Source organism: Nansenia antarctica (assembly GCF_963989245.1).
Source record: "Nansenia antarctica genome assembly, contig: SCAFFOLD_755, whole genome shotgun sequence".
NCBI lineage: Eukaryota > Metazoa > Chordata > Actinopteri > Argentiniformes > Microstomatidae > Nansenia > Nansenia antarctica.
In genome coordinates this window covers 6,612-18,377 of record NW_027663265.1, presented here as the reverse complement: position 1 = coordinate 18,377, position 11,766 = coordinate 6,612, and the positions used below count along the sequence as shown (strand labels likewise).

At 43.6% G+C, this 11,766-nt stretch overlaps 1 protein-coding gene across 1 annotated transcript; it reads left to right on the top strand.

The window, feature by feature from the left end:
- Positions 1 to 181: 181 nt before the first annotated feature.
- Positions 182 to 11,011, top strand: LOC308175177 (N-lysine methyltransferase SMYD2-like; the record flags this gene model as incomplete). Its single annotated transcript, XM_080550890.1, has 5 exons — positions 182 to 292; positions 1,142 to 1,283; positions 4,841 to 5,018; positions 10,603 to 10,711; positions 10,928 to 11,011. Coding segments are annotated over 5 exons (624 nt in total), but the record flags the coding sequence as incomplete, so codon positions are not given.
- Positions 11,012 to 11,766: the final 755 nt, after the last annotated feature.

Sequence of the window (11,766 nt, the reverse complement as noted above, 5' to 3'; positions counted from 1 at the left end):
GTAGACAGCTGTTGTAGACTTGGGTCCTACAAGCTGAGCAGGGTATTCACTCTCAAGACTCAAGACCTCACTCTGTGTGTGCGTATGTGTATGTGTGTGTGTGTGTGTGTGTGTGTGTGTGTGTGTGTGTGTGTGTGTGTGTGTGTGTGCGTGCGTGTGTGTGTGTGTGTGTGTGTTCCAGCTGTTCACCAGCTACATTGACCTGCTGTACCCGACGGCCGACAGGAACGAGAGGCTGAGGGAGGCGTACTACTTCACCTGCGACTGCCACGAGTGCAAAACCAAGTCTAAAGTAAGACCCAGCTAAACCAAGTCTAAACCAAGTCTAAACCAAGTCTAAACCAAGTCTAAAGTAAGACTCATCTAAAGCTTGGTTGCTACTTGTGCAACCTTGAGCATTTTTCAGAATTTATGATGGCGGCCGCTGCCATATTGGATATTGGTCAATTTACAACTTTTGATCTCAGTGACTTAGTGTCATGTAATATCTCTTTTTATGGGTTCTAGGGGATGGGGAGTCCATTTCTGAGTCCATTTATTTGACATGGGGTCAATTCAAGGTCCTAATAGCACCGTAGCATATTAGCAAAAGTGCGCAGCCTTCTTTCTAGCGTATTCTAAGAACACTTTCATTGAGCCCAGAACATTGAGAGACTGTGTGGTGTGTTTGTGGTGTGTGGTGTGTGTGTGGTGTGTGTGTGGTGTGGTGTGTGGTGTGTGTTGTGTGGTGTGTGTTGTGTTTGTGGTGTGTTTGTGGTGTGTGGTGTGTGGTGTGTTTGTGGTGTGTGGTGTGTGTGTGTGTTGGGTGGTGTGTTTGTGGTGTGTTTGTGGTGTGTGGTGTGGTGTGTTGTGTGGTGTGTGGTGTGGTGTGTGGTGTGTGTGTTGTGTGGTGTGTGTTGTGTGGTGTGTTGTGTGTTGTGTGGTGTGTGGTGTGTGGTGTGTGTGTGTTTGTGGTGTGTGGTGTGTGTGTGTGTGTGTGTGGTGTGTGGTGTGTGGTGTGTGGTGTGTGTTTGTGGTGTGTTGTGTGGTGTGTGTTGTGTGGTGTGTGGTGTGTGGTGTGTGTGTGTTTGTGGTGTGTGGTGTGTGTGTGTGTGTGTGTGTGGTGTGTGTTTGTGGTGTGTTGTGTGGTGTGTTTCCACAGGACAAGGTGAAGCTGAAGGTCCGTAAGATGAGTGAGCCCATCAAGCCTGAGGCGGTCAGCAACATGGTCCGCTACGCTAAGAGGGTGTGTGCAGACTTCCGCTCCGCCAGACACGAGAAGGATATCCTTTTAACGCAAAGCGGTGCTAACCCTAACCCTGGAGCAGCAGGGATGGGTGTGCGTATTGTGGGGCGTCTGTGTCTCAGGAGGTAGAGCCGGCTCCAATGATCGCAAGGTTGTCAGATCGGCGGTTCGAGCCCCGGCCGGCTGGCCACATGTTGAAGTGTCCTTGGGCAAGACACCGAACCCCAAATTGCTCCCAGTGAGCGGGCCGGCGCCTTGCATGGTAGCTTGCCGCCATTGGTGTGTGAATGGGTGTGTGAATGGGTGAATGAGAGGCCGTTGTAAAGCGCTTTGGATAAAGGCGATATATAAAGGGCTCTGCACACAGCGTGCGATTTCTGTTGCGCGTCAACATTCCATTTTGAAGTTTGAATGGAAGTCTATGAGAACATCGCATTTCAACACACACGGCCCCGATTTTAATCGCACGGCGAAAATTCGATTCCATTCATTTTGAATGGGACAAAGCACACGGCGTGCGAGTTTTGTCGCACTGTCAAATTTGTGCTTTTTCCCATTCAAAATGAATGGAATCGAATTTTCGCCGTGCGATTAAAATCGGGGCCGTGTGTGTTGAAATGCGATGTTCTCATAGACTTCCATTCAAACTTCAAAATGGAATGTTGACGCGCAACAGAAATCGCACGCTGTGTGCAGAGCCCTTAAGTCAGTCTATATAACTCATCTATATAAGTCTGTCTATATAAGTCAGTCTATATAAGTCAGTCTATATAAGTCATCTATATAAGTCATCTATATAAGTCAGTCTATATAAGTCCGTCTATATAAGTCAGTCTATATAAGTCAATCTATATAAGTCAGTCTATATAAGTCATCTATATAAGTCATCTATATAAGTCAGTCTATATAAGTCAGTCTATATAAGCCTGTCTATATAAATCAGTCTATATAAGTCATCTATATAAGCAGGGGTGCACATAACTGGTGCGCCAGTGCGCATGCGTCGCCAAAATGCATGCTGCGCGGAAGATCAGCGGCATGAACGCGCTCTTGCGCACCAACAGCTGGAAGCGCTGGGAGAGGAATTTACTTCCTCAAAATCCAACTGCTGACTGCTGACTGCTGCATCACTGCAAGCCCCGTAACGCCATCACAACGACCACGGCGACTCCCCTCACGAAAACATTCGGAAAGTATCGTAACTTGTACTTTCATTCCGCGTATCGCGTATCGCACGGTTATCACGGTTATCACGCCGACACGTGAAAATTCAGTCCCAAACGACTCGTCGCTAAAAGGAAAAACAACACCAAGGGACTTCACGTTTCTTTTCTCTGAAGCTTTCAAACGTTCAGACGTTTGTTTTACAGCTTCATTATCGCACCTAGACCCCTGACCCAGGGAATATGGTTGGGAATTCTATTAGAAGAAAAAAAAATGACTTTGTTGCACAATCAAAATAATGAGCTATTTAAAGTGATAGCCTACAACATCCTCTACCATGGTTGAAATTGAGGACAGTGATAACTTACAGCAGTCAAGAGAGCAGTGATGATGATTAAGCTTGTAGCATAAATAAATGCTTAGGCTGTAACTTTTTGTTGAAAAGTTGATTTCAGTGTTTACAGAACAGAGCAGTGCTTAAAGAGATGTCAGTTGATTTCATTGTGTTTAAAGAACAGACATTCAGTTAGTGCTTAAAGAGATGTCAGTTGATTTCATTGTGTTTAAAGGAGTCTGACAGACTTTCATGCTTAAAGAGCAGTCATTTGATTTTGCATTTGTTTCTTTTGTTTTGCACACAATCATTTGTTCGTTCATCTTTATTTATGAATAAATGTTGTTTTGCTAATATACGTTATCCATGTATCCCTTTTTTATCCATCCTGTGGGACGGGTCGTGACTCGCGAGCTCGGGGAGCACCAAACAGCATCCCTAGGTGCTCCTCTGAGCACTGGCCCCAAAAAGTTATGTGCACCCCTGTATATAAGTCATCTATATAAGTCAGTCTATATAAGTCAGTCTATATAAGCCTGTCTATATAAATCAGTCTATATAAGTCATCTATATAAGTCAGTCTATATAAGTCATCTATATAAGTCAGTCTGTTTACTGTCTGCTTGGTTTTCATTTCTGCACTGCACAGCTCTGTAAAGTGTCACCATGTGACAGCAGCTACATGCTAGCTAATATGTGACAGCAGCTACATGCTAGCTAATATGTGACAGCAGCTACATGCTAGCTCATATGTGACAGCAGCTGGTGAAACCAGGAACAAGTCGGCAACCAATCAAATTGTTTGGACGTTTATTTAGAAAGAAAATTAATAAATTCCAACGCTGCTGAAAATCAATGACACACTCGCTAGTCAAGCCAAAAGGCTGCAATGCGATGGATTCTGTGAGTATTCCCCACTGCTACCTAGTTAACTATTAGTTAACACTACTTCACATTGTTAGCAGGCTCACAAAACAAGCTGTGTTAGTTGACTAGAAAGTGTTCGATTTTCAACAACATTGACATTTATTAACATTTTTCAGAATAAAAGTCTGAACACTCCCTGTGCTGTCCGCCGGCCTGAATCAGCGGACGGGGTTTGTCAATTCTAAGTGCAGCAAGACTGACACAAAATGAACAAATAAAATGTTAAATAATATTGAGATTAATTAGTCTCAAAGTAGCCTACACTGTTGTTTTTGACAAGAGAGTGCACACAGAGACGCAACATTTTACACTTTTGCTTCATTTCACCATTGTCCAAGGTTAACTTTGACTCCTTGGAGGGTTAACAATGGGTGAGTGGATTGGGCAGTGCCTTTCACGAGAGAGAGAGAGAGAGAGAGAGAGAGAGAGAGAGAGAGAGAGAATTCCCATACATGTGATTGATAGTAAGACTGACAGACAACATCATGTATCATGAGAAAGAGAGAGCTTTATTATTCTTATTAATATTCAAATTAGGGTATAACAAAACAAATAGCAATGAGGGAGGTTGTGAAGACAAACAAAACAGTGCAATTTTTTAAGGAAAAAAATAATTAGCACCGTGTGCTGATCTGACCCTCTGCCCTGATATGCGGACATTATCTCAAGTTAGAATATATTTTCACCAAAAATTGGGCAGTGAATGCTGCACAGCATGCCAATAATCAGACTGAATAATAACTCCAGAAATCCGCTAATAAACTGTCGGCATCGTGGTCCGTCGGCACAGCGGGTGGGCCCCATGCCTACTAAGTACAGTAAATACCAAACTAGTCCTGAAGCTAGCTAGCTCTAACAAACCCCTAGGTAGACTCTGATAGAAGCTGGGCTGAGCAGCTACGGCTAACAGAGGCTTCCCTGGACTGTGTGTCTGCGGCCTTGACTCGACAGTGTGTATAGTGTGTATAGTGTGTATAGTGTGTATAGTGTGTATAGTGTGTAGTGTGTATAGTGTGTATAGTGTGTATAGAGTGTATAGTGTGTATAGTGTATATAGTGTATATAGTGTGTATAGTGTGTAGTGTGTATAGTGTGTATAGTGTGTATAGTGTGTACAGAGTGTTTAGTGTGTATAGTGTGTATAGTGTGTACAGAGTGTATAGTGTGTGTCTGAGGCCTTGACTCGTCAGCACCCCCTGGTGACCTGCTGGAGATGTGCGAGCGCAGCCTGGAGGAGATGGGCGCCGTGTTCCAGGACAGCAACGTGTACATGCTGCACATGCGGTACCAAGCCATGGGCGTGTGTCTGTACCTGGACGACTGGGAGGGCGCGGTCCGCTACGGAGAGAAGATCCTCACACCATACAGGTAGGCCATGGGCGTGTGTCTGTACCTGGACGACTGGGAGGGCGCGGTCCGCTACGGAGAGAAGATCCTCACACCATACAGGTAGGGGGGGGGGGGCAGAACAGTAGCTGTCCTATCAGAGGACAAAGTTGGTCAAGTACAGTAGAGACAAACACAGCAGTCTACAGTAGAGAGACAAACACAGCAGTCTACAGTAGAGAGACAAACACAGCAGTCTACAGTAGAGAGACAAACACAGCAGTCTACAGTAGAGAGACAAACACAGCAGTCTACAGTAGAGAGACAAACACAGCAGTCTACAGTAGAGAGACAAACACAGCAGTCTACAGTAGAGAGACAAACACAGCAGTCTACAGTAGAGACAAACACAGCAGTCTACAGTAGAGACACAAACACAGCAGTCTACAGTAGAGAGACAAACACAGCAGCCTACAGTAGAGACAAACACAGCAGTCTACAGTAGAGACAAACACAGCAGTCTACAGTAGAGAGACAAACACAGCAGTCTACAGTAGAGACAAACACAGCAGTCTACAGTAGAGAGACAAACACAGCAGTCTACAGTAGAGACAAACACAGCAGTCTACAGTAGAGACAAACACAGCAGTCTACAGTAGAGACAAACACAGCAGTCTACAGTAGAGAGACAAACACAGCAGTCTACAGTAGAGACACAAACACAGCAGTCTACAGTAGAGAGACAAACACAGCAGCCTACAGTAGAGACACAAACACAGCAGTCTACAGTAGAGAGACAAACACAGCAGCCTACAGTAGAGACACAAACACAGCAGTCTACAGTAGAGAGACACACACAGCAGTCTACAGTAGAGAGACAAACACAGCAGTCTACAGTAGAGAGACAAACACAGCAGTCTACAGTAGAGAGACAAACACAGCAGCCTACAGTAGAGACAAACACAGCAGCCTACAGTAGAGAGACAAACACAGCAGTCTACAGTAGAGACAAACACAGCAGTCTACAGTAGAGACACAAACACAGCAGTCTACAGTAGAGAGACAAACACAGCAGCCTACAGTAGAGAGACAAACACAGCAGTCTACAGTAGAGAGACAAACACAGCAGTCTACAGTAGAGACACAAACACAGCAGTCTACAGTAGAGACAAACACAGCAGTCTACAGTAGAGAGACAAACACAGCAGTCTACAGTAGAGACAAACACAGCAGTCTACAGTAGAGAGACAAACACAGCAGTCTACAGTAGAGAGACAAACACAGCAGCCTACAGTAGAGAAACAAACACAGCAGTCTACAGTAGAGAGACAAACACAGCAGTCTACAGTAGAGAGACAAACACAGCAGTCTACAGTAGAGACAAACACAGCAGTCTACAGTAGAGAGACAAACACAGCAGTCTACAGTAGAGACAAACACAGCAGTCTACAGTAGAGACACAAACACAGCAGTCTACAGTAGAGAGACAAACACAGCAGTCTACAGTAGAGAGACAAACACAGCAGTCTACAGTAGAGACAAACACAGCAGTCTACAGTAGAGAGACAAACACAGCAGTCTACAGTAGAGAGACAAACACAGCAGTCTACAGTAGAGAGACAAACACAGCAGTCTACAGTAGAGACAAACACAGCAGTCTACAGTAGAGAGACAAACACAGCAGTCTACAGTAGAGAGACAAACACAGCAGTCTACAGTAGAGAGACAAACACAGCAGTCTACAGTAGAGAGACAAACACAGCAGTCTACAGTAGAGAGACAAACACAGCAGTCTACAGTAGAGAGACAAACACAGCAGTCTACAGTAGAGAGACAAACACAGCAGTCTACAGTAGAGAGACAAACACAGCAGCCTACAGTAGAGACAAACACAGCAGTCTACAGTAGAGAGACAAACACAGCAGTCTACAGTAGAGAGACAAACACAGCAGCCTACAGTAGAGAGACAAACACAGCAGTCTACAGTAGAGAGACAAACACAGCAGTCTACAGTAGAGACAAACACAGCAGTCTACAGTAGAGACACAAACACAGCAGTCTACAGTAGAGAGACAAACACAACAGCCTACAGTAGAGAGACAAACACAGCAGTCTACAGTAGAGACAAACACAGCAGTCTACAGTAGAGAGACAAACACAGCAGTCTACAGTAGAGACAAACACAGCAGTCTACAGTAGAGAGACAAACACAGCAGTCTACAGTAGAGAGACAAACACAGCAGTCTACAGTAGAGACACAAACACAGCAGTCTACAGTAGAGACAAACACAGCAGTCTACAGCAGAGACACAAACACAGCAGTCTACAGTAGAGAGACAAACACAGCAGTCTACAGTAGAGACAAACACAGCAGTCTACAGCAGAGAGACAAACACAGCAGTCTACAGTAGAGAGACAAACACAGCAGTCTACAGTAGAGAGACAAACACAGCAGTCTACAGTAGAGACAAACACAGCAGTCTACAGTAGAGAGACAAACACAGCAGTCTACAGTAGAGAGACAAACACAGCAGCCTACAGTAGAGACAAACACAGCAGCCTACAGTAGAGAGACAAACACAGCAGTCTACAGTAGAGACAAACACAGCAGTCTACAGTAGAGAGACAAACACAGCAGTCTACAGTAGAGAGACAAACACAGCAGTCTACAGTAGAGAGACACACACAGCAGTCTACAGTAGAGAGACAAACACAGCAGTCTACAGTAGAGAGACAAACACAGCAGTCTACAGTAGAGAGACAAACACAGCAGTCTACAGTAGAGACACAAACACAGCAGTCTACAGTAGAGAGACAAACACAGCAGTCTACAGTAGAGAGACAAACACAGCAGTCTACAGTAGAGACAAACACAGCAGTCTACAGTAGAGAGATAAACACAGCAGTCTACAGTAGAGAGACAAACACAGCAGTCTACAGTAGAGAGACAAACACAGCAGTCTACAGTAGAGAGACAAACACAGCAGTCTACAGTAGAGAGACAAACCCAGCAGTCTACAGTAGAGACACAAACACAGCAGTCTACAGTAGAGAGACAAACACAACAGTCTACAGTAGAGACACAAACACAGCAGTCTACAGTAGAGAGACAAACACAGCAGTCTACAGTAGAGACAAACACAGCAGTCTACAGCAGAGAGACAAACACAGCAGTCTACAGTAGAGAGACAAACACAGCAGTCTACAGTAGAGACACAAACACAGCAGTCTACAGTAGAGACAAACACAGCAGCCTACAGTAGAGAGACACACACAGCAGTCTACAGTAGAGAGACAAACACAGCAGTCTACAGTAGAGACAAACACAGCAGTCTACAGTAGAGAGACAAACACAGCAGTCTACAGTAGAGAGACAAACACAGCAGTCTACAGTAGAGAGACAAACACAGCAGTCTACAGTAGAGAGACAAACACAGCAGTCTACAGTAGAGAGACAAACACAGCAGCCTACAGTAGAGAGACAAACACAGCAGTCTACAGTAGAGAGACAAACACAGCAGCCTACAGTAGAGAGACAAACACAGCAGCCTACAGTAGAGAGACAAACACAGCAGTCTACAGTAGAGAGACAAACACAGCAGTCTACAGTAGAGAGACAAACACAGCAGCCTACAGTAGAGAGACAAACACAGCAGTCTACAGTAGAGAGATGGAGACAGTTTGCCAGATTTGTAAAAAAAACACTCGCTGTAAAAACACAACACAACACAACTAATTTGAAGCAACACCTGGGCCCCGTTCCACTAAGCGAGATTATCTTCTAATCCTCGATAAAGTTCTAATCGGCGATAATGTTAGCTTGCGTTCGGTGACATCAATGTGGCTCAAATAATTCGCTGCTTGGTTGCTATGCAACATATCCTTCTGAGTCAGATATAATTAGCCTGGTCGCGAGCAGGCTAAAAGGCTGGCTAAAGTAATGCGTGCGTCAAAATTGTCTCACAGGCGGAAACTATATCCCGAAAGACAGTTCCATCAAGTGTCTTTTAGGAAATATTAGTTCCCACTTTTTACGAGATAGATAGATAGATAGTTTGATAATTTGAAAGTGTGATCGATCGATAGATAGATAGTTTGATAGATGACCTGATATTTTGAAAGTGTGATAGATAGATAGATCGATAGATAAATAAATTAAAAAGTGTAAAAAATCAAATAAAATAAATAGGTATGTCTATCAACTTGCATTGCTTTTGACACAGCGGTCTGGCTGGCGCAGTGGTTAAGGCAACCGACTAGAGTTCCGAAGGTTGCGAGTTCGAGACTTGACTAAGTGATGTTTTTTTTTTTTTTACATTTAACCGAAGATTTCATGCAAAGGCTTCAAACACCATTGTAATTGTGTCAGTTCTTGTAAATTAGCCTGCACCATAATTTTATAGCCTACATACTTTTTTAGATGAGATTTTAGATTAGATTCAGACAACGAAATGCAGTAAAAAGTGTGTCCGAAGAGGGATTTGAACCACCGTCTAAAAGTGACGAATAAATACTATGGCAGCGGTCGATACCACTAGGCCATTGTGGCGATATGACGGTTTGTAGCCTGCTGCTGATATCACCACAGTAGTAATATTCATTTATTAAAATATGAACATATAACAATAACTGGGGCTAGTATGACCTACGCATTTAATCGGTCAGCAATTTCTTGCCAAACCATTTCCCTCGCCTTGTTAATTGCGGCAGTATTGCACTATTTTACATGTTATTTTTCCGTCTTCATAAAGATCAATAATTCGGAATGCTGCGCAAATGTAGGACCCCTGCAGAGTGGAGTATCTTCATTTCGACAGATCGACTCTTCGGGGCTCTTTATGTCTGCGTGCACGCGCCCATATCGAGGATTTGTAAGCCGGTGTTCTGTGAACACTCATGACACAAGCCTGATCCTCGTTCGAGGAATCACCTGAGGCTTGAATTCCAATCCCGAGTTGCCTGATCGCCTGATTTATTTCAATCGCCGATATACTAATCCACTTTAGTGGAACGGCCCCCTGAAGTCACCATCCCACCCAGTCTGCAGTCATCAACAGATCGCTCAGTGCCGCGGCAGTGGCTCGTCCCTCCCTCCCTCCCTCCGTCCCGGGTCTTAATGAGTCGTTAAGCAGACGCACCAAGTTCCAAAAGGTGCACCCTCACAGACAAAGTGACGCGTTGGATAATAATAATAATATCATAATAATAATAATAATATAATAATAATAATATAATAATAATTTAATAATAATTATAATTATAATAATATACTTATAATAATAATAATAATATAATAATAATAATAATATAATAATATTATTATAATAATAATATAATAATCATAATATAATAATAATAATAATAATAACTTTATTTGTATAGCGCTTTTCCTGCAAATGTTGCAGCTCAAAGTGCTTAATACTTTATTATTGAATTATTTTTCAATACAGTGGAGAAGCCAGCATTTAAAGACTCTTTTGATGGCCAATACGAGTTGCCTAGTAAGACTTCCATCTCCAAAACTGCCATAGACAGACAGACAGGTAGATAGGTAGATGTTGACCAGACAGACAGACAGGTAGATAGGTAGATGTTGACCTGTCCTGGTTGTCCTGTCTCTCTCTAGCGTACTCTACCCAGCCCACTCTATGAACGTGGCGTCTATGCACCTGAAGCTGGGGCGGCTGTACCTGGGCCTGGACAGGAAGTCCCTGGGGCTGCAGTCCCTCAGGAAGGTAACTAACACACACACACACACACACACACACACACACACACATACACACACACACAGGACGCCGTCATCCACACAGACTTACTGTTAGAGATTACAGGGACCACTTCTGAGGTGATCTTTGTTTGTGTGTGTGTGTGTGTGTGTGTGTGTGTGTGTGTGTGTATGTGTGTGTATGTGTGTGTGTGTGTGTGTGTGTGATGTTTTGTGTGTCAAGGCGTTGGTGATCATGGAGGTGGCTCATGGGAAGGATCACCATTACCTGGAGGACCTCCGGAAAGAGATCGCACTGCAGAAATGACAAGACTGAGCACACACACTCACACACTCACAGACACACCCATAACACCTATACAATATGGACTATGAACTCTGGGTTACTTTCACTTCTCCTAGGTGTTGCTCCACTGGCTTCCTGTTGAGTTCAGAATAGATGTCCAGATCCTTCTGCTTGTTTATGAAGCTCTCACTGGCATAGCACCAGAATATGTTCACACTGATGCTGGTTTTCTCTGTGTACCACATGTACAAAAGAAGAGATTTGGTGAGGCTGCATTCTCATTTTATGCTCCAGATTGCCAGTTTACATTAGAGATGCAACCTCAGCACATATGTTCAAGTCAAGACTAAAACCCCATCTTTTTAATATCGCCTTTAAATGACTAAATAATTAAATTATGATTATATAATGATTGGAGCACTTTGAGCTGCAACGTTTGCAAGAAAAGCGCTATACAAATAAAAGTTATTATTATTATTATTATAAGTAACACAGCAGAGGAGGAGGGGTATAGTTACAGCGCTTTATAAAGGGAATCCTGACTACTTTTGTACTGAGCGGTTCTTCTGTCAAATGTATTAATGTGTCTGAGTGTTGTCATGGGTTGAGGTACAGTAGTGTTTTTATTCATGTTGTTTTTAAGGCGCGACTTTCAAACTTTTTAGAGGAATTTTATCACGCGAAAGAATGTTCAATAAATAGACTGATATCACCTCAGCTGTGTCTCATCTGTCGTCTGAGCTGTTCACCTAGGGGCGGGGCCTGTTCACCTAGGG